The sequence below is a fragment of the Mandrillus leucophaeus genome, unplaced genomic scaffold, assembly GCF_000951045.1.
Source record: "Mandrillus leucophaeus isolate KB7577 unplaced genomic scaffold, Mleu.le_1.0 Scaffold72, whole genome shotgun sequence".
Lineage (NCBI taxonomy): Eukaryota > Metazoa > Chordata > Mammalia > Primates > Cercopithecidae > Mandrillus > Mandrillus leucophaeus.
Window position 1 is genome coordinate 5,297,587 of NW_012107808.1, and position 23,592 is coordinate 5,321,178.

At 38.0% G+C, this 23,592-nt stretch overlaps 1 protein-coding gene across 3 annotated transcripts in view; it reads left to right on the forward strand.

Annotated features, from left to right (window-relative positions):
- KIDINS220 (kinase D-interacting substrate, 220kDa) overlaps positions 1-23,030 on the forward strand; it is a 109,382-nt gene extending 86,352 nt beyond the window's left edge. For 2 of the 3 annotated variants that reach the window (XM_011965328.1, XM_011965329.1), the window contains exons 23-30: positions 269-447; positions 1,546-1,769; positions 3,924-4,037; positions 4,786-4,842; positions 14,965-15,096; positions 17,184-17,282; positions 18,240-18,476; positions 19,951-23,030. In XM_011965328.1, coding sequence (XP_011820718.1) covers positions 269-447; positions 1,546-1,769; positions 3,924-4,037; positions 4,786-4,842; positions 14,965-15,096; positions 17,184-17,282; positions 18,240-18,476; positions 19,951-21,213 — 2,305 coding nt within the window. In that variant the 3' untranslated portion in view covers positions 21,214-23,030. The remainder of the gene's footprint in view (positions 1-268; positions 448-1,545; positions 1,770-3,923; positions 4,038-4,785; positions 4,843-14,964; positions 15,097-17,183; positions 17,283-18,239; positions 18,477-19,950) is intronic. The other variant, XM_011965330.1, reaches the window with a different exon arrangement.
- Positions 23,031-23,592: the final 562 nt, after the last annotated feature.

Consider the following 23,592-nt stretch of genomic DNA (forward strand, 5'->3'; position numbering starts at 1 on the left):
GACAGAGCGAGACTCCGTCTCAAAAATAATAATAATAATAATAATAATACAAAAATTAGCCAGGTGTGGTAGTACACACCTGTAATCCTAGCTACTCGGAAAGCGGAGGCAGGAGAATCGCTTGAACCTGGAGGCAGAGGTTGCAGTGAGCCGATGTGTAATCAGACCAAGATGTGTAATTGTTGTATAAGTAACTTCAGGTGACATGCAGAATTTGCCTTTCTAATAGTGACATTGATAACCTTTTTCATTGATTTCTTATTTGAAGAATATCAAAGAATATTCCAACAACTAAGGATGTTGAGCCACTGCTTGAAATTGATGGAGATATAAGAAATTTTGAGGTGTTTTTATCTTCAAGGACCCCAGTTCTTGTGGCTCGAGATGTAAAAGTCTTTTTGCCATGCACTGTAAACCTAGATCCCAAGCTACGGGAAATTATTGCAGGTGGGTATTAGTAGTAAATTTCATTTTTCATCTGAAGTCCTAATTTTCATGTTTCTAACTTATTTTGTATTCATTTCTCCTGCTCTATGAAAAACCAAGAGGTATTAAACTAAGCACTACACAGAAAAAATAATGAAATTAAAGATTAGGAGTCTTGGTATCCTTTTGAGAATGTAAAGAAAATCCCATTAGTATTTGTGGAACTCACTTTATTATGATCCCTGTCCCCACCCCTCGCGCCCCTGCCCAAGTCCTTACTTTGGAACTTTGGAATTGGATTTCTTTTAACATACAGTCATGACTTCATGATGTCCATCCATTGTAATTTGCCTGTCACCAGTCTTCGGTTCTTAATAGGGATCTCTATCCAGAGAAGTAAGAAAATATTTATATTACTTTTCAGATATTAACTTAAATCTGGGGACTAGAGCTTCAGGGTAGTGACATTAAGGCTTTGAAATAAATGAAGTTCTGGAGGTACCACTCTATGCACATGCACACACATAAAACCTTCATTGAAACAGTCTTTTGTATGACCTGGCTCTGCTGACCTGCCTTTGAGTTTTCCAGGAACTGTGACGAGATCACCTTAAACTACTTCTGTATTCTGTTTTCTAGGTACCTGTTACAAGGCTGATGTCAAAGGATATTACATGGCTGTGGAATTTGTTATTGTTGTTCAGAGGTGGATCAGTCTCATAATTTGCAAACCCACAGTCTTTGCTAACATTGTGTGTGTTCATACCCAATATGAGTTATTAATAGTTGATAACATTATGAATCAAAAGAATTGTTAGAATATCTTAAATCCTTTAAGAGTTAGAGATGAGTCAGTAGTTCTAATAACTGAAGAGAAGAATCCAGATATTGGTGACTTCGAATGGTGAAAAAGCTTTTATGCAAAGTAGCTGGGCACTTCTCACTGAAAGGCCTGTGAGTTTTCAAGATTTTCTGTCTTCTTTTTTAATCTAGTTGGAATCCCTGGCAAGAGTGATAAAGTCATGTTTCTGCCTGGTAACTAAAGAAGAATGTGATAATTGGACTAATTCCTAATGTCCTGTTTTCTCTTGCCTTGCGGGGTCTGATTGAATCTTTCAGATGTTCGCGCTGCCAGAGAGCAGATCAGTATCGGAGGACTGGCGTACCCGCCGCTCCCTCTACATGAGGGTCCTCCTAGGGCACCATCAGCGTACAGCCAGCCCCCATCTGTGTGCTCTTCCACGTCCTTCAATGGGCCCTTCGCAGGTGGAGTGGTGTCGCCACAGCCTCACAGCAGCTATTACAGTGGCATGACGGGCCCTCAGCATCCCTTCTACAACAGGGTAAGGAAGTTGGAGGCAGCTTTATTTTTAAGAATATGTTCCAGGGACACCTCAGTTTTCTGCTTGTAGATTCTGTTACTGTTTTAAAACTGTGCTTTGGCTTTAACATAGGAAAAATGTAAAGTTTGAATGTAAAATATAGGAGTTTTTGGAAATCAAAATAATTTGGAATTTTCATGTGTTCTAGATCTCAAGAGGGTCTGAATATTAGATATTTTTTTCTTTTATTTAGTTTCTTGATAAGTAAATGGACTCCATAGGGTCAACAGTGACTGTCCTGTGCTTCAAAGGAATCTGTTTCTTTGTTTATAAACATATATAACAAATATTCTATTTGTTATATCTTGTATAATGGCTTATATTGGCATTTAAAACAATGATAAACTTAAATTCTTCCAGTAGTTTAGTAAACCTATACGTAATATGCTTTTGTCTTTTAAATATGAGATAATAATGGGAAGGTACTGCTATGAAACTCAGATGTTTTTCCAAATAGTAGCACTATGGCCTATTTTTAGAGTTTTATGTTATCTTCAGTCATCTATACTTTTTTACTTAATATAAATAAGATAATTTCCTAGATGAAAAGATGAAATGCAACTAATTATCAGTGGTATTCAGGCCCTGTCAAGTTTAGTAGGCCCAAGCTATATTCTCACTTTAATGACCTCAAACACTAACATTTCCTGTAGGAAAATGGAGCATGAACTTGGGGTTACACTTCTTGGAACTGTTCTCTTAAGATGCATTGCAATTTCTTATTTTGCTGTCTCCCTCTTTAGTCTAATTCGAGAAAACATAGGACCTAGTTAGTCATAGAAGCCTAGTGCCTAAACTGCCTGCGTAAATGCATTTCATATGAGCTGGGAAGAAAGAGAATGTAGAATAAAGATGACAAAGAAAGGATTCTAGAATTTAAACTTTCAGTTTTTGAAAAATGTTGCCCATATAAGTAGTTAGGTACTGTTTCAAGAGGCCCTAGAAATGTTATTCCGTTTTTCTATTTGGACAAGGAGACAAAGGTGGAATAATAGCATTTTATCATGTATTCCATCTTTTAAAATTTAACTGTGTGGTAGGCAGTGTGAAATGCAGGTTTTTATTTACCATTCTTAAAGTCTGCTGTGTAAGTTTACATAAAATAGCTCTGTTGATGCCAACTGAAAATTTGAAACCAAGAAGCTTATTTTAAAAAACTAAAGATTACCTTACCATCTAGCCTGAGATACTATGTTCACTAATTTCATGAATAACAATAATGTAATCATGCTTTAATAGTATTTTATCATTTTTAAAAACATTTACAGTTTTCTTTTGTTTTTAAATCTAGCTACTTTTCGCTGTAGTTATTTAAGATTTTTTAGTCTTAAAGTTGAAAGCAGAATAATTCTTCTAAGCTGGCAGGAGTAAAAAGGGTGGGCAACATTTCACCTCATGTAACAAAACTTCATGAACTGCAGTCTTTATGTTTAGCCCATATAATTTGATATCTTCTGTTTATATGAAACTGGTTACAAATGCATGCCATTGTTATAAATCTCACACAAACAGTGGATTCCCCACCTATTTGTTGTTGTTGTTGTTGTTGTTGTTGTTGTTGTTGTTGTTGTTTTTAAATATGCTTGCTTATTTAGGATATAAACTCCAGGGTGTAAACTAGAGGTGAACTCCAGGAACTTGTAATAACATTATTCTTGGAATTTGTGCCAGGGTGTTCTCATATATTCCAGACTTATTTTGGTCTTATTTAGGCTAATCTCTTTTATTGGTAAGGAATAGTATTAAGATTCCAGTCTGCTTCTTTTAAAAAGATGATGAGTTAATATTGGTTAAGTCACTTAGAACCTGGCAGATGGTAAGCTTGTAAACATATTAAATATAGAGAAACTCGTGTCAAACTGTAAAGTGCAAAACTTTAGTTGCTCATTTTTCTAAAAAAAACTTACATGAAATGACCAATATAAAAATGTAAGTAATATGTCTTAAGTTTGAGTTTAGTATCTTATGAAATATGAGTGAGGCTTTTTTTTTCTTTTGTTTTGTCATTTGCATTAAAATTTTGGAGTTGTGTGTTACTGGTTTCATTTGAAAAATTTCATTACACTTTCATTTCTGTAATTGTTTACCCCTTTTTTGTTACGTGTTTTTCCCTAGCCATTCTTTGCCCCATACCTTTACACGCCAAGGTATTACCCTGGCGGCTCCCAACATCTCATCTCACGTCCATCAGTAAAAACGAGTTTGCCCAGAGATCAGAACAATGGCCTAGTAAGTATATAAAAGGGTAACGAAAATATTAATTTAATAATAAACAGATAGCATTCGAGATTTGCTTATTTTCTTTACATAGTAAAAGAGTACAAGTTATTTTATACATAGTTTTAAGAAACATAACCTATTACTAACATAAAATGTATTTGTTTTCATTTCTGGTAAATGTCTATGGAAGGAAAACGACTAGCAGTCTCAGCGAATAAGTGTTGACTTGTTTATAACCAGAACTTTCTGGCTTGTAAATATAGTGTTTGCTACCAAAACTTTTAAAACTAAGCCTTTACATTTGGTAATTTCTAATATCTTTGTAAAGAACATGTGTATACAGTACCTTTATAGTGTATATATATATTAGCACCATGATATAAAAAATAGAGGATGTATTGAAGGAAGAACATTTTAGTCAAATGACAGGAATTAAACAAGATAAGGGAAATTCTTCCAATGAGCTATTGAATCTAATAAAAGACATTTGTGCCCAAAATATTAGAGGTTCCTGATGATAAAAGTAATAATTTAAAAAAAGAAACTCTCTATTAATATATTTTTATAAATCAGAAGGCAAAAAGCTACAGCACTTACACTGCTGTTTATTTTGTAAAGTGTTGTGCAGGGAAGATCTGTTCACATAAACTGTTGAGTTTCAGTGTCATGTATTATTTTACCATCATGTTCATTTGTCTTCACAGTTTGGCTCCCCACTTCCCCTTTTCACCCACACTCTCCTGTTTTGTGTTGTTAGGAAGTTATCAAGGAGGATGCTGCTGAGGGGCTTTCTTCACCCACAGACTCCTCGAGGGTAATGGAGTAGTCCTGTGGTGTGGATCGCTGGCATCTCATTGCTTCTGCCTCAGTAATGGCTGTCTTAATTGTGATGATAGCAGCTCACTAACTCTGCATTTGTGGTGTGATGAGCAGCTAGTATAGAGTAGCTGAATGCTAATAATTATGGTTCATGAATTAATTAAAAAGCGGATGCTTAACTTCACTCATTTCCTCCTGCTTTTCCCCTTTTTCAATACATGGGATGGGTTTTTTTGATTCTCCAATAAGGAAGGGCTTTTTCTAGCAGCCGTCGGGGGTGTTCAGTTGGTAGTATTTGCTCCTTATTGTGAGCTCTAGCTTTGCCTTTGACTGTTTCTGTTAAGCCTGTAGTTGGTATTACACATGTGGAATATTTTAGAAAAGTATCCAGTGTTAGCCTTGAGACTACAGAAAGACACGAGCTAGATGATCTAGACCAAAAATGCATCTTTAGTAACTCAATCTTGGTGTCTACATTTAGTTAAGTCTTAGTCTGAGTTTTAGTGCAGTACTATAATACTTTTCTTTACCTATATATTTGTTAAAATAAATTTTCCAGATAAACAGATCATTCAGCATGTAAAAGAAATTATTTATTTATTTTTTGCCAACACCTTAAGGTAGGTTTCTTTAAAACAAAACAAAACAAACAAACAAACAAACCTTGTAGAGGGAATCACTTCATAAATTACTGTATAAGTGGCTGGGTGCAGTGGTTCACACCTGTAATCCCAGCACTTTGGGAGGCTGAGGTGGGTGGATCACTTGAGGTCAGGAGTTCGAGACCAGCCTGGCCAACATGGTGAAACCCCGTCTCTACTAAAAAAAAATACAAAAATTAGCCAAACGTGTGGTGGGCACCTATAATCCCAGCTGCTTGGGAAGCCGAGGCAGGAGAATCGCTTGAACCTGGGAGGTAGAGGTTGCAGTGAGCTGAGATCGCACTGCTGCACTCCAGCCTGGGCGACAAGAGCGAGACTTGATCTCAAAAAAACAAAACTACTATATAAGGCTTCATACTTAATAAGAAATAAGTTTGTAATGAGCTTTAAAATCTTCATTTAGAGCCCGGGCGACAGAGCAAGACTCTGTCTCAAAAAAAGACAAAAAGAACCCAGTTTGTATTTTAACTTCAGTTGTTTTATTTATAGACTATGCTACACCCATGTAATATGGTCAGTTTAGCCGATAGCTGTGCTGAAATGTGGCATAGCAGTTAGAGTTAACATGGCGAAATATTGCATCCTAAGTTTATCTGTAATTTTTAACTTAAAACATGCAGTTTGGCAGGCAATAGGTTGTTTTTTTTTAGATAGAGTTTCACTCTTTCAGTCAGGCTGGAATGCAGTGGTGCCATCTCTGCTCACTGCAACCTCAGCCTCCCGGTTTCAAGTGATTCTCCTGCCTCAGCCTCCTGAGTTGCTGGGATTACAGGCACCTGCCACCATGCCTGGCTAATTTTTGTATTTCTGTAGTAGCGACGGGGTTTCACCTTGTTGGCCAGGCTGGTCTCAAAGGCTGGTCTCAAACTCCTAACCTTGTGATCTGCCCACCTCGGCCTCCCAAAGTGCTGGGATTACAGGTGTGAGCCACCGTGCCCAGCCAGCAATATTTTTTTAACTTTAATTTCCTTGGAGTTAATGTTAGAGAAAAAGAGAACCGTTGTGCTTTCATTGAGAGATTCTTTTAAAGTCATTAACGTTTCAGCTGAAGTGTTTAAGTGACTTCAATTATCCGCAGTAAACTACAATAATGCTCTTTAGTGCTTATGGAATCTTTATGGGTCATCATCATTATATGCAAGAATGACCTTTAGTTTAGTCAGAGAGCCTTTAGCATATAGATTCATTGCATGCAATTCAATTCTCCGAGCTAAAATTCCTCAGCAAATTTTTGAAGAAAATCAGATACTGTGAAGAAGTTAATGGCCTTAATGACACAGACATGCTGACATAGTAGCTATTCCCATGCTCAAGAATGTAGACGAATACATGTCATTAAAAGGTGTCTGTAGTTTTTTTTAGGGACCAGTAAAGGAGCATTAGGCAAATTTTGAAATGAGTTTTTGGAGAAGGGGAAATCATGTGATTCGTGAGATGTGTTTAGAAGCTCAGCAAAGGTGCACTCTGCGTATATTAGTGACTTTGTCTAGTAAAATAACCATATCATTTGCTTTTATTTTACTATGAAAAGATCACTTTATGATTAGTATAGCAAATAATAGATGCTTACTAAGCTTCCTTTGCTTTTAAGAAATTAACAATGACAATAGCATGTAAAATTTGTTTTGTTGAAGCCTAGAAAAAGTAAGTAGTCACTTAGTTCAATGTCAGATTGAAAGCTGTGGTGGAAAGGCAAAGAATCAGTACGTGGGAACATTGCCAGAACTTCGTAGTTGGACCAACAGAGAGTACCTAATAGAAGAGTATGTAGCCCATCAAGCCCTGTAGCAGAAAACTGTTTCTGGACAATGGGACTTCCCGTTGGTCCCATCTCTGCTCAGTCAGCTGTCCCTGTACAAAGCTTGTAGAAAAGTCAAGAGCTACACAAACGTCTTTGGACAAATTGTCATGTCACAGGGTAATGTGTTAAGAAAGCCAGACCATGAGGGGTTAACCAGCTATGATCTTTTCAAAATAGAGGTGATCCCCTGTATATATATGTGTGTGTATGTGTGTGTGTGTGTGTGTGTGTGTGTGTGTATATATATATTTGCCATGAGGAACATCTGAATCACCTTTATAAATTAGATCCTTATAAAAATAATTGAGTTTTCTCACATTAAGGAACATTGTAGTGCTTATATACCTTGTGAAGTCCAGGCAGGGACTTCTCAGATAAATTATAGATATATCCAAGTGTTCCACAGAAGTGAAGATTTATATAAATAAATAATATATAAATAATATATATTATAAAATATTTATATTAATATATAACATATTTATATTATATACTATATAAGAAATAATATATTAATATATTAATATAAAATATGTTAATATAAATAGATTAATAATATAAGTCCTCACTTCTGTGAAACATTTGGATATATCTATAAGCCTCCATACTAGTTTTTAAAAAATAATTGTATAATAGAGCAAAAATATATGCCAAATCTTATGAAACCAGGTTAAAAAATTAGTACTATATGCAAGACATGCTCCCCCGAATATTAGGGCTAGAAAGGAACAGTGTTTTTCAAACTTCCAAAGCATAGAAGCTTTTAGAAATGAACTCTTACTCAAAACTCCAGTTTATAAAACCAATAAACGCAGAATCCTGGCACCCACATTACACTTGCCTTCCCTCTTGAGGGTCCCCCAGGAGTGCTAGTCTCCACATGGCACAGATGGAACGTGTGAGACTTACTTGAGGGACACAGGAAGGGGTGCCAGATTTGGAACTAGAATGCAGGAGACCATGGCGCTCACCACCATGCTGGTGGCTCCGCCCCGTTCGTCCTGAGCATGACTTAGTCAGGTATTTGGTCTTTTGAGGTAAACAGACCCTGAGGATGAGCTCTTTGCCTTGGACATATGACTTCACACCTCTGATTCTCAGCTTTCTCACCAGGAAAAGCAGACCTGCCTCATAGGTCTGATTTAAGGATTAGTCAGCCTTAGCATACTTTAAGTACTTTTTTATTATTATTATTACTACTGCTACTACTGCCCAAAGGCCAGAATCCATGGAGCTTTAAAGATGCAGAACTCAGACTGTTTTTGGTTAAATCATCTTTGTCTCAGTCATGGGAGTGGTGTACAAATACTCCAATCAATTTAGATTCACACAGACTTTTTAATCTGTTGATGCTTCTTAGGCCTAAAGGTGTTAATCAGTTTGCTTTCTTAGAATTTAGAAGAATTTCTAGGTTATTTGAATACTTCATACACTTTAAAATTTTGAAAGCTTTCCAGGAATATTTTCATTGGTGCCTTTACCTTCTTTGAGTCCAGTTCCCACTAGGAAATGGCAGCATTCACACCATTCTGTGACCCTGCTGAAGCGAAGGACCCAGTATTGAGGGCCTGTGTCCGACCAGGTCTCCTCAGTGGCATGTTATTCTGTCATCTCAAAGAGTTGCTCTAAAAGCTCTGTGGTCTGGCTTAATTTAAGGTATGCTGCTCCTGGTGGTAACTGTGTTTCATTGAAAAGCGCATGTTCAAAGGAGCAATAAAGCATTTCTTCATTCTTTCATTTTTCCCTGAATTATTTTACGTTGAGTACCACAGATGCTTGTGTGATCAGTTCAACAAATATTTATTGAGTGTAAGAGGCGCTGTTCTCATGGGATACAGCAGTGAACAAAACTGATGAAAATCCTGCCTCACAGAGTGTGGACCTGAAGGCCACCGAAGGAATTATCAGTTCTATGTAGTCATTCTTTCTTGACCTCCTCAGCCACAGGGTTTACTGGTTACCTTTGGACAGCTTTATTTAGATGACTTTTATACCCTGTTGAGAAAGCATGACAATAATTAGCACAAAGTTTAATCGTAAAGAATTTCAGAACTGCAAAGGCAGTGTCAACACAGTATCATGATCTCCAGTGTGCTGTTACCTTTACCTTTAGATGTTGATGAAAACTATTGAATGAAGATATTAAAACTGAAAGTCTTGGTTTTCATCAAACAGGATCCAGTCAGTGGAGTGACCAAGTAAAAAGTGAAAACAAGTCCCCATGGGAGGATTCCTGCAGCAATCCCTGCGCAGTCCCCATGTGGTGGCTCCTGCAGCAATCCTGCACTTTGGAAGGCTGAGGAAGGAGGATGACTTGAGCCCGAAAGTTCAAGACCAGCCTGGACAACATAGCAAGACCATTACTTAAAAAAAAAAAAAAAAAAAAATTAGCCGGGCAGGGCATGGTAGTGCACACCTGTAGTCCCCCTGCTTGAGAGGCTGAGGTGAGAGGATCAGTTTAGTGCCAAGATCACACCACTGCACCCTCAGCCTGGTGACAGAGCAGATCTTGTCTCAAAAAAAAAAAAAAAAAAAAAAAAACGGGGCTCACCTGTAGAGAATTTTTATTTTCGCCACTGATTTAGAAGTTAAAGCTGTCTCTCATTGTTCAGGAGAAGACGTGGACAAGAAAGTTAAAGGTGCCATAGGTAGGGAGCCAAAGGCATTTCAGGTTGTGTTTAGGCTTCAGGCTCAGGACAGGTGCTCCCTGTCAGCTCTCAGTGACTTTGCACAGTAGCCTCAACCAGCTTTAACACCATTCACACTTTTAAAAGTGTCTTAGAAGTGAATTTGTACTATTCTGTTTGAATTTGGAAAAGTATTTGCCCATTTTTGCCTTTTATTAAAGTATAGTGAAAAATTGTCTTCACTTCCCACTTGAAAGTCTTTGTACCAGACTTCAACTCAAGAGAACTTTTTTTCCTAAACAATTTTCAGCTAAATTGATTGGAATATTTTCACAGAAATAATATTACAGTAAAGTTATGAAATCCTAGAGTACAGTTAAAAGTTTAAAAATAACAAAATTATGTTCATTGCAGTAGTTTAGTACTTGTGTTTTTATTTTGCTTTTTTTCATTTTGGTTTGTTTTTTTGAGACAGAGTCTCATTCTGTCGCTCAGGCTGGACACAATCTCAGCTCACTGCAACCTCTGCCTCCTGGACTGAAGTGATTCTCCTGCCTCAGCGTCCTGAGTAGCTGGGACCCAGGCATGTGCCACCACACAATGAAAAATTAGCCCAGCTAATTTTTGTACTTTTAGTAGAAACAGGGTTTAACCATGTTGGCCAGGCTGGTCTTGATTGCCTGACCTCAAGGCATCCACCGCTGTGGCCTCCTAAAGTGTTGGGATTCCAGGTGTGAGCCACCATACCCTGCCAGTACTTGTGTTTTTTAAAAGATTGCTCTTAAAATGTAGTGTTATGCCTAATCAGCCAACTTTGACCTAGTATTTCTTAAGTAGTTTGAAGAGTAAGTTACATTTTCCAACCAGGTTAATAATTTTGTGCTTTCTTTTGTGTTTTGGATGTCTTGTAGTAAACTGTAATTTCCTTAGCACTCCTATTTCGGTATTTTTGCAAATCTCTACAGACAACTTTTTAAAAACCTATTTATAATAAGGTCAATAGTGTAAACTAGAAAACAGGGTTTCCACGAAGTGCTCCAGATACTGAACATGTTAAAAGAAAGACATCGGATGTTAGGCTAGCAAAACCCTGCCGTTTAATGTGCTAAAAGAGTGTTGTAAATTAACTTTGGTACAAATTGCCAGTCATCTCTAGATCATTTTAAGCATTTTAAGAATATTTACTATCAGTCTAAGTACAGAAGAATAATTGCCAGCAGTGATTATTTGCTTTGGGTTAGAGTTTTTAAAAATCCACCTCACTGAAATGGTTATGTTCATCACAGTTTGCAAGGGTTGTCTGTTTCTCGAGCTAGAAGCTCTTGGGGCCATTCTTATGAAATGATATTTAGCGCATCTATTGTGTGCCACATACCCAAAGAAGCAAAACTCAAATTTGAAAGTGTATTTCTGAACATGACCTATAGTGTGGCTAGATATTTATGATCATGCGATAGTCTAAGTAACTAAACCTTCTTATTCAGTATTTTTAAGTTAATGTTAAACTTGCATATAGTAGGAATATTGACTTTTCATAGCCAATTTGATGTACCTCATTTTCTTATTAAATGTATGACTCATGATTTATTCTTCCAATACAAAAAAATATAATTTTTTGAGTGTAATTGTAAGATGACCAAGCACACGTGAGTGGAATGCAGCTACTGTAGGTGGGGGTGTGTATGCATGCACGTGTGCTCCTTGCTGTGTGCCGCTGTCCGTGGTCTGTTGAGAGTGAAGGGGAAATAGGAGGAATGACCAAGCTCTGCCTGTGTGTATTAGACATTTATAGATGTGCATCGCATGTATTACTTTATGCTCTTGTCCTTCACTCTGTTTTATTCCTTCCGTAAAGCCGTGTGACTCTGGGTTTAACAAACAGAGACAGGTACAGAAACTCTCAGTGAAATCTTACTTTTCTTATTAGACTACTAGAAACAATCATTGGCAACTTCATGCTGGGCTGTCTATAAATCTGTGCTTGTTAAGGTGCCTTCTCTTTATTACTTGCTTCCAGCCATTGCATGGCACTCATTTCTGACTAATCAATTCTGTGCTTATTTAATACATTTACCAAAGATGATTATGTTTCAGAGTGTAGTTTTAATCTACTTAGAATACACAATGATATAGTTACCTCAAGGTCATTTCAGTATTTTGATAGCTTTACTTTTACCTGGAGAAATTCTGATCTGTGTAAATTCTGAAGTTTATTTTTAACATTTAAACACACTAATATCTTCTGCATTCGGCTTTCTGGATTAGAAAATTTTTTCAACAAATTCTGATGTTAAAATCAATATGCTAAAATGGTCTGTTCTTGACTTATAACAGATAATTGCAAGTAAGAATGCATGATAAACATTAAAATATTATCATTTGAACTAGTCTGTGTATTCTCAAAGTAACACGCTTAGTTTCTAGTAAGAATTTGCCTACTGAATTATTGAATATGCTTTTTGCCCTTTCCTTATCATTTTTGCACTCTTTCTCCTCCCTTTTATGAGATTTCTACCCCAAAATTATTGGTTGTAAGATTCTTGTGGTTTCAAAATAATTTTCTTATTTGTGATTATTTTAGAAAAGGTCTAGTAGGTAATTACCATTTCTTCTTTATTCAAAGAAGCATATTATAACACATTAATTGATAATTTAGCTCTTGTATAAAGCCCAACTTATTATAAGAGTCAGACTATAGTTTTGATGGAATTACGAATATCTTAATGTCCATGTGTCTTTCTTTTCTTATAAAGCTTTTAAAAGTAATTCAGAGGTAACGTATATATTCTACATAATCCCCAATGAAGGATAAAATATGCTTTAAAGTAACTGATAAATTAACTGATAAAGTAACTGTAAAAGTTGTAAAAAGATTGTGAAAGTAACATCGGGTAGAGCTTTTTGCTTTAAAGGAAGAGGGCTGTATCTTTATTGATGTGTCTCTGTTGCTGAATTCTCAGCTTCTCCATGGACATAAAATTCTCTTCAGTATTTTACAATTTTCCCTCCAAAGCTGACAGTTTGATCCATGTCTATTATACTTGTCGTTTTTAGCACAATCAGAAGTAGAGAGATTTGGGGATTTTTGAAATAAAGTTTTTACTGTAAAATAATTTTAACCCTAAAGAAAAGATGCAAACAAATACTATTCTGTCAATGTAAACATCTTTCTTAACTGTACTATAATAATCAAAAGCAAAAATTAAAATTGGTTTAATACTATTAACTAAACTACAGACTTTATATGAATTTCACTAGCTTTTCCACAAATGTCATTTTTCTGGTCCAGGATTCAATTAAGTTGCATTTTATTTCTCCGTAGTCTGTTTTCATCTGTGACAGTTTCTTGATCTTTCCTTATCTTTCATGACCTTAATTAACACTTTTAAGGAATACTGGCTAGTTATTTTGTGGAACGTCCCTCAATTTGGGTTTGTCTGATGTTTCCTCGTGATTGGAAGGGGACTGTATATTGCTAGAAAACTGCAGGAGTGATGCTATGCCCTTCCCAGTGCATCAGAGTCGAAGGTTCATAATGTCCATAAGCCTTCCCACCACTGATGCTAACCTTGGTCACTTGGTCAAGGTGGCATCTGCCAGGTTTCAGCACTGTAAAGTTTTATTGTTCCTTCTATAACTAGTAAATACCTTGGAGGAGATACTTTGAAACTCTGCAGATATCCTGTTTCTGCTTATACTTTTGCCCATTAATTTTCGCTTCCATCTGTGGATCATGTGTACATGCACTGTTACTGTGTTTGCCTAATGGTCATTTTCTGTTTTTCTCTTCTACATTTATTAATTGGAATTCTGCAAAGAAAAGCTGTCTCTGCTTCCTAATTAATTCACTTTTTTCAATTATTTAGTCATATTAGTATGGACTCATGGATATTTATTTTATCTGTGAGGCATAATCCAGTAAGATCATTAGTTATTTTGTCGATTAGACTATTTTTTGTGATTTTTTTGAAAACAAAAAATGTAAACAAGTGTAACTGTATCCAGAGCAAGGAGACTGGTTGAGGAATAAAAGCATTTGAAAGATAGGAAAGATAAATATGACTCAGCAATAAGAAGAAATGAAGGACTGGCATGTTATGACATGGTGGACCTTGAAAACATTGTTAAGTGAAAGAAGTTGGAAAAAGGAAAATAGGAAGTTATAAGACCTGATAATTTAGAGTTCTGGTTCAAGTTTACCACTAACTATTTGTTCTGTGACTTTGAAGTCCTAACTTTGACCAGGCTGATGCACCCTCTAAACCACAATGGGCACAAGATGCATTTATCATTGACCACGGGCAGATGGTTTGTTAGCGTCCACATTCCGAAAATGTTTTACTTCTAAATAAATACTAGACTTATTTATTATTTTGACTTTCTTTTTAAATGAGAACAAATTTTAATAGATGGTATTTACTTTCACGTGTGTTAAGAATTAATACTGTTGTTTTATATTTACATGATAATTTAACAGATGCTAAAGGAAGTTTTAGATCCCTTGGATACAATATGATCAAGATCTGAAAACTTCAGCTCTTGTAACTATTGAGGTAGTCTGTAGAAACACTCAAAGTTGCTTAATTGTCTAGTATAGGTACTTTTAAATTATTTTGTAGGTTTATTTTTTGTATTCATATAATATTGGCATCAGTAGTTTTCTGTCTTTTTGGATGTGTGTTTTTTTTTAACTTCTCTTCTTCCTCTTATTAAGCACAGCATCCTTCTCTCTTAAGGTTAGGCAGTAAACATTTGAGAAGTTGGCCTAGGCTTTGCTCATGAAATGTTCTGTTTTCTTAGGAAAACTGGTTTTGACCAGGCTGTATCAGCTGTAATGAAAGCTACTCATTAGGTTATAACAGTAACTAAATCTATTCCCTAATGGTATTTCCTTACCATGCTAAACACATTTGTTGTTTTTACCTTACTTCATGGTATAACTTAGTGAGTTTTTCTCTGTCACATGACCTCATTATAGATGGCATTAAATGCTTATTCATACCTGTATTTGTCCTTGACTTCTCTAGGGGTCAGGCGCAGCCCCAGGCCCAGTGGTATTACTGAATTCACTGAATGTGGATGCAGTATGTGAGAAGCTGAAACAAATAGAAGGGCTGGACCAGAGTATGCTGCCTCAGTATTGTGCCACGATCAAAAAGGTGAGGCAGCCATTTACACACGGACCAGAGACCACGCTGGGAGTGGAAGACAGGACTCTGTGGGTCATGTACAGTTTACCTACAGCTTCCCACACATGCATTCCCTGTTAAAATGAGAAAGCTCTAAATGGAAAACATAGTTCTTACTAGTTTGTATTCTAAAATTGCCCTGTTTTCTCTTATTTTATAAATGGATAAAATGAAGTAGCTGTCTCACCATGTTCTTTTTTAAATAACCTAATTCAAGTAAAGAATGCCTTGATGAGAAACACAAAGCCCCGAGGGATTCCCATTGGGATAAGCAGAACTCATCTTTCCAGTGGGGAACAGAAAACCTTTTGTGCTACATTTTTTTCTAATTGTGATATTTGTTAGTGTGATTTAGTAATTATCAAAGTAAGCCACACTTGCCTCATTTTCTCCAAATTCTCATTTTCATGTCATGTAGGACTTAGGATCATGTCACATTTGATGAAACCTCATAGGTTTGGATTTGCAAGATTAATGCATTTGCATAATTTTTTTTTCTTCTAAGATCCTATTGCAATTCTAGCAGCTATCAGGAAGTTGGATAGAGATGCCTGAGATTTGGGGAAGGTTTTAACGAAGTCATTATAGTAGATATTTCACTAAGGTGTACTTTTTATATCAGAGTACCATGTAATAAAGTAGAACATTAATAACCAGCCTCTAATATTTATATACTTGAAAGAATGACATCTGAGAGAAGTTTTTAAAAGAATTATGAGCATATGTAGACACCATTTTACTCAGCCACTTTTAGAAAGGTTTCAGATAATGTCAGTTTCCTTACAGAGCTGGCTCGTGCTGGTCCCTGTTTGCATGAGTCAAACACCAGCTTTTCCAGGGACAAGCCCCACTTTCTCCTCCAGGCAGCTGGTTGGTGTCAGGAAAGAGCAGGGTCTCCCACATGAGTCCTTTGTGATGATTTTGTTCCTGTCGAGGTAGTGGTTTTCTCCCCACTCAGCTCTTTGCTCCCAGGCCCTGGCTTTCTGAAGCCCCTCAGAGCCGCTGGCCTCTGTGCTGAGGGCTTCGTGGCATTGGTGCAGCAGGACCTCTGTCACAGACTTGCTGTGTATACTGTTTTCTTCAGGATTAACTTGGAAACTGAACATTCTACTGATTATAAACATAACTATTTCATAAGTTTGCCCCAGTTAATAAAGTCAGGTTTTACATTTTATAAAAGCAGTAAGCTACCTATTATTAATAAAGAAAATGCTGTTGTTTCATTTAGGGGAAACTAGAATTATAGGGAACCAAAAGTGATAACTTCCTTTTTTATGATTTTTTTTTTCTTTGGGATAGAGTCCTGCCATGTCACCCAGACTGGAGTGCAGTGGTGTGGTCATGGCTCACTGCAACCTCCACCTCCCGGGTTCAAACGATCCTCCTCCCTCAGCCTCCCAAGTAGCTGGGACTACAGGCATGTGCCACCACTCCCAGCTAATTTTTGTAGTTTTAATAGAGATGGAATTTCACCATGTTGGCCAGCCTGGTCTCAAACTCCTGACTTTAGGTGTTCCACCCACCTCAGCCTCCCAAAGTTCTGGGATTATATGCGTGAGCCACCACGCTGGGCCTTGTGAATTTAATAGACTGGGAAATTAGTGGGTGGGCATTCTTCATATCTGTATCTAATATAACGGAGAAACAAGTTCAGCAGGCCTACTTCGTTTAGAACTTTATTAGTGACCAACACGCTTATGAGGACAGATGTCTTTGTCCCCTCCCAGCAGCTTGTGTTCATGTTCATATTTTCTAAGATTAGAAAACAAAAACTAACAGTTTTGTTGTTGCTCATGACAGCATAGGTAGTTTTGGAAATAGGAGGGTTAGCTCTTCGATTGGTTCCAGCAAATGCCTAAGACATTTGGGAAAATATGGAGTGGCTTATGTTGTTCAAATTTAGCTTGTTTATTGTATTATTATATGGGATGGTCAGCCTTTCTGGTCTCTAAAGACTTTCTTAAAACTAAATATAAGCATACTTTGCAATCACTAGTAATTCAGAATAGTTCATATTCTGTCTTTATATACCCATAATTGTTTTAATTTTTACTCAGGCAAACATAAATGGCCGTGTGTTAGCTCAGTGTAACATTGATGAACTGAAGAAAGAGATGAATATGAATTTTGGAGACTGGCACCTTTTCAGAAGCACAGTAAGATATTTATAACATTGTGATATTTACAACATTATTTTATTATAACATTCAAAATTATAACATTGTAGAAAACCAGTATCAATAAGTACTGGCCTAAACTGGTATTTTTTTCATATTTTTTTTAAATTTAAAAACTGTATCTTACACTTATATGCAGTTGTGTGTTGTGGAAAATACACACAGCAGCACTTGGCAGCCTTTGCCTTTTTGGGCATTTCACTCAGTGATTTGGGGAAGAGTCCGCCTGCCAGTTCTTCATGGTTTCACCTGCCCTAACTCTCATCAGGCTCCTCAAAGCCTTTGAGGCCTTGACCTTCAGCATTCATCCTTATAAAGGGCTTGCATTGCCCAGGTTTAGCAAGAATCCTGTTAAGTCAGTTTACATGTGTGATCACCCTCGGTACTTGATCAAATGCCTCACCACCTCCCCGCCGCAGGTGATGTCTGCTCACCCTGGCCATCGGCGTACCCCAGGGTCCCCCACTCTTGCTGCCTCCCCTTAGTAATGTTCCATCCACGGTGCCCACCCTGCCCCTTGGTGGTACATCCCCACTCATTCGCGCTTATTCTGAATTGAACTCCCTTCTGTAGTGAGACTGCTTTTCCCTGTTGCCATAGTTCTGAATAAAATCTGGATCTACTGCTCTACTCCTGGCCCCCTCTGGTTTTGACACATGCCAGCTGCATTTTGCTTTGTCTTAAGTTTTAAACAGGAGTAATAATTTAATGGACAAATTGCAGTGTAGTATATGTATGGTGGTTTCTACCATTGCTTCCTTTATTATTAATTAACATGAAAGATAAGCTGATGTGTAAAACATATTCACTAGAAATTCACTTACCAGAAGTATACTTTCTCATTGCTGTTGCAGTAGCTTTATTTTTCTAAACTATTTCTAAAGCTTCCAAAATATGATTTGTTAGTGTAAATATTTACATTTTTCTTCTGTTAAGGTACTAGAAATGAGAAACGCAGAAAGCCAGGTGGTCCCTGAAGACCCACGTTTCCTCAGTGAGAGCAGCAGTGGCCCAGCCCCACACGGCGAACCTGCTCGCCGCACTTCCCACAATGAGCTGCCTCACACCGAGCTCTCCAGCCAGACGCCCTACACACTCAACTTCAGCTTCGAAGAGCTGAACACGCTTGGCCTGGACGAAGGTGCCCCTCGTCACAGTAATCTAAGTTGGCAGGTATTTATTGAATGGCATTTTTCGTATTATTGAAGAATAAGGGCACCGTTCAGTTCACTGAGATGATGTGGGCATTGAAACAGTCATTCAGAAAATGCTTACTAAATACCTAAGTGGACAAGAGACAAGATGGAGGGCTTCCTGTACTCAAGGAGCTGCATCCATCTGGAGAGGGGCAGTCAGTGAAAACAAAGAAAAAAGTAGCTCATGTAGACATTGACGAGAGCTGAGATTTCCATCAGGGTCACAGCATGCAGAGTCAGTAGGGACCGGGTTACTTGAGCTAGGGTGGTCAGCAAATTCAGCCTTTCCCAGGCGATTTTCCTGTTGCATTCAGTAACTGTTGGTTAAAGTACATCTTCATTGGAACACTGGCCACGTAGTGTCCCTTTGAGCACCATCCTTTGGTTTTCCAGGCCGCCTGCACACCCTTCCTGGATATTGGTTTCTTCTCATCTGGCATTAGATGTAGGCGCATTCTTCCCTTAGAGATTCTTAGAAGAGGGAGGCCAGGTGAGGGGTGGGGCAGGGACAGAGCAGAGTGAGAGATGCAGGAGGAGTAGGGGGAGTGAGGAGAGCGCGGCAGGAAAAGCAGAGCAGAGCACAGAGAACAACAGGAGGAGGCACAGTGGGAGGCAGCGAGGAACACCGAGTGGGCAGGGCAAGGCAGAGCAGCACTGAGGAGGAGCAGTGCCCTGGGGAAGGAAGAAAATGTCCTATTTCCTTGAGAAGGTCCCCGGCAAATTCACTTTGCTGCTTCTTTTTTGTTTTAGCTTTTGCTCTTGACCCTTCTTAAACTTTCTTGATTCTTCTCCTTCCGTTTCCCCCTTCTTTTTCCTCATCTGTACGTTTTGCTCCTTGTTTCTTAGCTATTCTGGGATCTGAAGCAATTTCTAATTCTAAAACTTCATATTGGAAATAAACTTGTAAAACTATTTTATTTTTCTGTTTACTAAGGCCCAACTATTGGCCTCATTGCATTTTGTATTTTATCAATGAAGTTGACTTTGGCCTTAAATGAAAGCTAAATGTTTGAAGTTATAAAAACAAGTGCTGTGGCCAAGCATGTGGCACATGCCCATAGTCCCAGCTGCTCAGGAGGCTGAGGTGGGAGGATCGCTTGAGTCCAGTAGTTTGGATGTAGCCTGGGCAACACAGCAAGATCCTGTCTCCTAAAAACAAAATAAAAACCAGAAACAAGTGCTAAGATTGTTGGTTAATACAATGTTTAATTATACTTTTAAATATTAACAATAAACTGATTTTATTAAAATTTATAGAAAGCTTTCTAATAACAGCATTATTTATAAGGTCACAGCTTTTGCTAAACTGTGTTATGTAGAATTCTTTTAAAAGAATTTGATATTTTGATGACTTTTTAAATGGTTAGTGTACATATATATTTCCTAAGCTGATGTTTATGCCTTTTTTTTCTTATTTGAATTTTTAAATTATTTTTTTTCTGTCTTCACAGTCACAAACTCGCAGAACCCCAAGTCTTTCGAGTCTCAATTCCCAGGATTCCAGTATTGAAATTTCAAAGCTTACTGATAAGGTGCAGGCCGAGTATAGAGATGCCTATAGAGAATACATTGCTCAGATGTCCCAGTTAGAAGGGGGCCCAGGGTCTACAACCATTAGTGGCAGATCATCTCCACATAGCACATATTACATGGGTCAGAGTTCATCAGGGGGCTCTATTCATTCAAACCTAGAACAAGAAAAGGGGAAGGATAGTGAACCAAAGCCCGATGATGGGAGGAAGTCCTTTTTAATGAAGAGGGGAGATGTTATCGATTATTCATCATCAGGGGTTTCCACCAATGATGCCTCCCCCCTGGATCCTATCACTGAAGAAGATGAAAAATCAGATCAGTCAGGCAGTAAGCTTCTCCCAGGCAAGAAATCTTCTGAAAGGTCAAGCCTCTTCCAGACAGATTTGAAGCTTAAGGGAGGTGGGCTGCGCTATCAGAAACTCCCAAGTGACGAGGATGAATCTGGCACAGAAGAATCAGATAACACACCACTGCTCAAAGATGACAAAGACAGAAAAGCCGAAGGGAAAGTAGAGAGAGTGCCAAAGTCTCCGGAACACAGTGCTGAGCCGATTAGAACCTTCATTAAAGCCAAAGAGTATTTATCGGATGCCCTCCTTGACAAAAAGGATTCATCGGATTCAGGAGTGAGGTCCAATGAGAGTTCTCCCAATCACTCTCTGCACAATGAAGTGGCGGATGACTCCCAGCTTGAAAAGGCAAATCTCATAGAGCTGGAAGATGACAGTCACAGCGGAAAGCGGGGAATCCCACATAGCTTGAGTGGCCTGCAAGATCCAATTATAGCTCGGATGTCCATTTGTTCAGAAGACAAGAAAAGCCCTTCCGAATGCAGCCTGATAGCCAGCAGCCCTGAAGAAAACTGGCCTGCGTGCCAGAAAGCCTACAACCTGAACCGAACGCCCAGCACTGTGACTCTGAACAACAACAGTGCTCCAGCCAATAGAGCCAATCAAAATTTTGATGAGATGGAGGGAATTAGGGAGACTTCTCAAGTCATTTTGAGGCCTAGTTCCAGTCCCAACCCAACCACTATTCAGAATGAGAATCTAAAAAGCATGACACATAAGCGAAGCCAACGTTCAAGTTACACAAGGCTCTCCAAAGATCCTTCGGAGCTCCATGCAGCAGCCTCTTCTGAGAGCACAGGCTTTGGAGAAGAAAGAGAAAGCATTCTTTGAGAAAAATAAGCAAAGGAGAAGAGTATTACTGTACCCTTATGACAGAATTGTCCTGGATTTTGACTCCATCCGTGCCCATCACCTTTCTACATTTCACTGACAGATAAGTAACAGATGATGAGGCCGAGGTAGAAGAGACATCCGCAGTGTGACAGAAGGGAGCATGAGAAGCATGACTCATCAGCCAGCCTCTGTTGTCTTTGTAATTAGAAGCTTCAGAACTCACTAATACCACTGTACCTTTCATTGGCGCATTACCCCATAAAACTTTTTGAGATGAGGTGAGATCTGGGTATGAAGATAGGTCAGAAGTATTTTAAAGGGCTTAATTTGCCAAAAAGAAAAGTAAAAAGCTAGAGACCCTTTTTGCAGAACATTTGGTGCCCACACATTTGAGGGAAGATGTGGCTTTAGATGAAGCAGAAGCAAACCCTGCTCTTAGGGTCTCGTCTAGATGAGTGCACAGCCTATGACACTACAGGGAGAGGTCAGTAAACTGAGATCCAGCCTTCTGGGTGACACGGGCATTGTTTATCACAGAGGTTCTGAAGTTTAAGTAGCAAGTACATAATGAAGAGGGCTTTAAAAATTGCTGAGAAAGCGAGTCACCGGGGCTGGCAGTAGTGTAACGGGGCTGTCCTGAGCTGTTAGGAGAGTAGATGCTGGGAGGGCTGGTGACCTCCGTGGGTTTATCTGTTGGAGACTCTTCTCTCCAAATCCCAGGCCTGGCTTCCAGCACCATCCAGCTGTGCCCAAGAAGCCACCCTGTCTGTTCCCCAGCTCTTTTCAATGGTGCCCAACTTTTCTAAGTGAGCTTAGCAATGAGAAGAAAAAAAAAACATGGATTCTTTTTCTGGAAAATCAGGGAAACATGGGTAATAATAGGCACTAATAAATATTTATAGATGAGTGAATGAGGAAATAATTACATCAAAAAGGTCAGTGACAATTGATAAATGACAAGGAAATATTTAATTAGGTAAAACTAAATCATTGCTCTCTATTCTAGGATAGACTTTATCTACTTCATCTGTTCCTAAGTCAGCATGTTAATTCTGGGGGAGGATCATAAGAAAGGAAATACTTTTTAAAAAAGAGTCTAAAAACATGTAACAAAGCAAGGATAAAATTATATATATATATACACACACACATATATATATATGTGGTGTGACTGTAAAACTGTACTTTCCATTAATTATTAGCGGAGTTAAGAGAATGATCACATTGAAGTACTGTGTGGACTAGAAATGTGCCCTGTCATCATGCAATGAAATGTTGTTATCGTTTTAACATAGCTCATTTATGTAGAATGAATTCTGGCGGTTTACCCCACGTCACAGTTAGGATGGTAGATGGTGAGATCGCAGATGCGCGATTATCTAGATTCCGTGTTACATTTTCAATGTTCATCACTCAGTGGATTTTTATTAATATGCTGATTAAGTTATTTACTTGGCCAGTCATTGTGCTAAATAGTTGCTCTTTTGTGTTTCATTGCCGTGATGTTTGAGTGTAATCTAGCATTTTAATACAGTGTTTATTTTGCATGATCTTTAACAAACGTGTTAAGCAATTTTAAAAAGGCAGGATGTTGTTGACATTATACACTGAAGTCTTAACATTTTAATATTTATAGTGCTTATTAGTTTGCAAAGTTGTATACTTAGGAATTATTTCAGAGACAATGTTTTCTTTTTCAGGTGAGTAGTTGCCACATAATATCATTGGATACATTCTTTATACTGTTTGTGAAATTAATACTAGCATATTAAGTGTATAAATAGATTTAGAAAACAATAAAAAATTGCATGCTATTCTGACTCATGAATTTTTATTCACTATGATGATTCACATTTTGATTAAAAATAAACGTAGTTTGTGTGTTTGTTTTGTCACATGTCTGAAGTTTGTTAAAGACTTTCAGGTTCATGTACAGTCATGCAGTTGGCAGAAGTGTTCTGAACTGCTCCCAACTAGTCTTTGTAAGAGAATGTGACTTGTAAGTCCCAGTGCCTCAGTGGTGCTTTATGAAGCGTTCATGCCCACAGCATGCTAGTGCCCAGCAGCGCTGTGCAGTGCGTTCCTGTAGGTAGAAGAGGTAGGTTATCCAGATCCTGGAGGATATCAGTTTATTCCATGACCTTCCTGGAAAAGTTTGCTTTTTCATACTGATCCCGAAATTGACAAACCAGATGAGTTACTGAGTCATACACCGTCTCCCTTGAACCTGTGTGTCTATGTGTGTGTATCTGTTCATAGCTCAGTCTGATTCTCATTTATGCAAAACTCTACTTTAAACTGGGTGAAAAATGATAGAAAAAGAAATTGGTGCTCTAATCTTTCCCTTAGATTCTGTGTCATTTAGAGTCCTGTGGG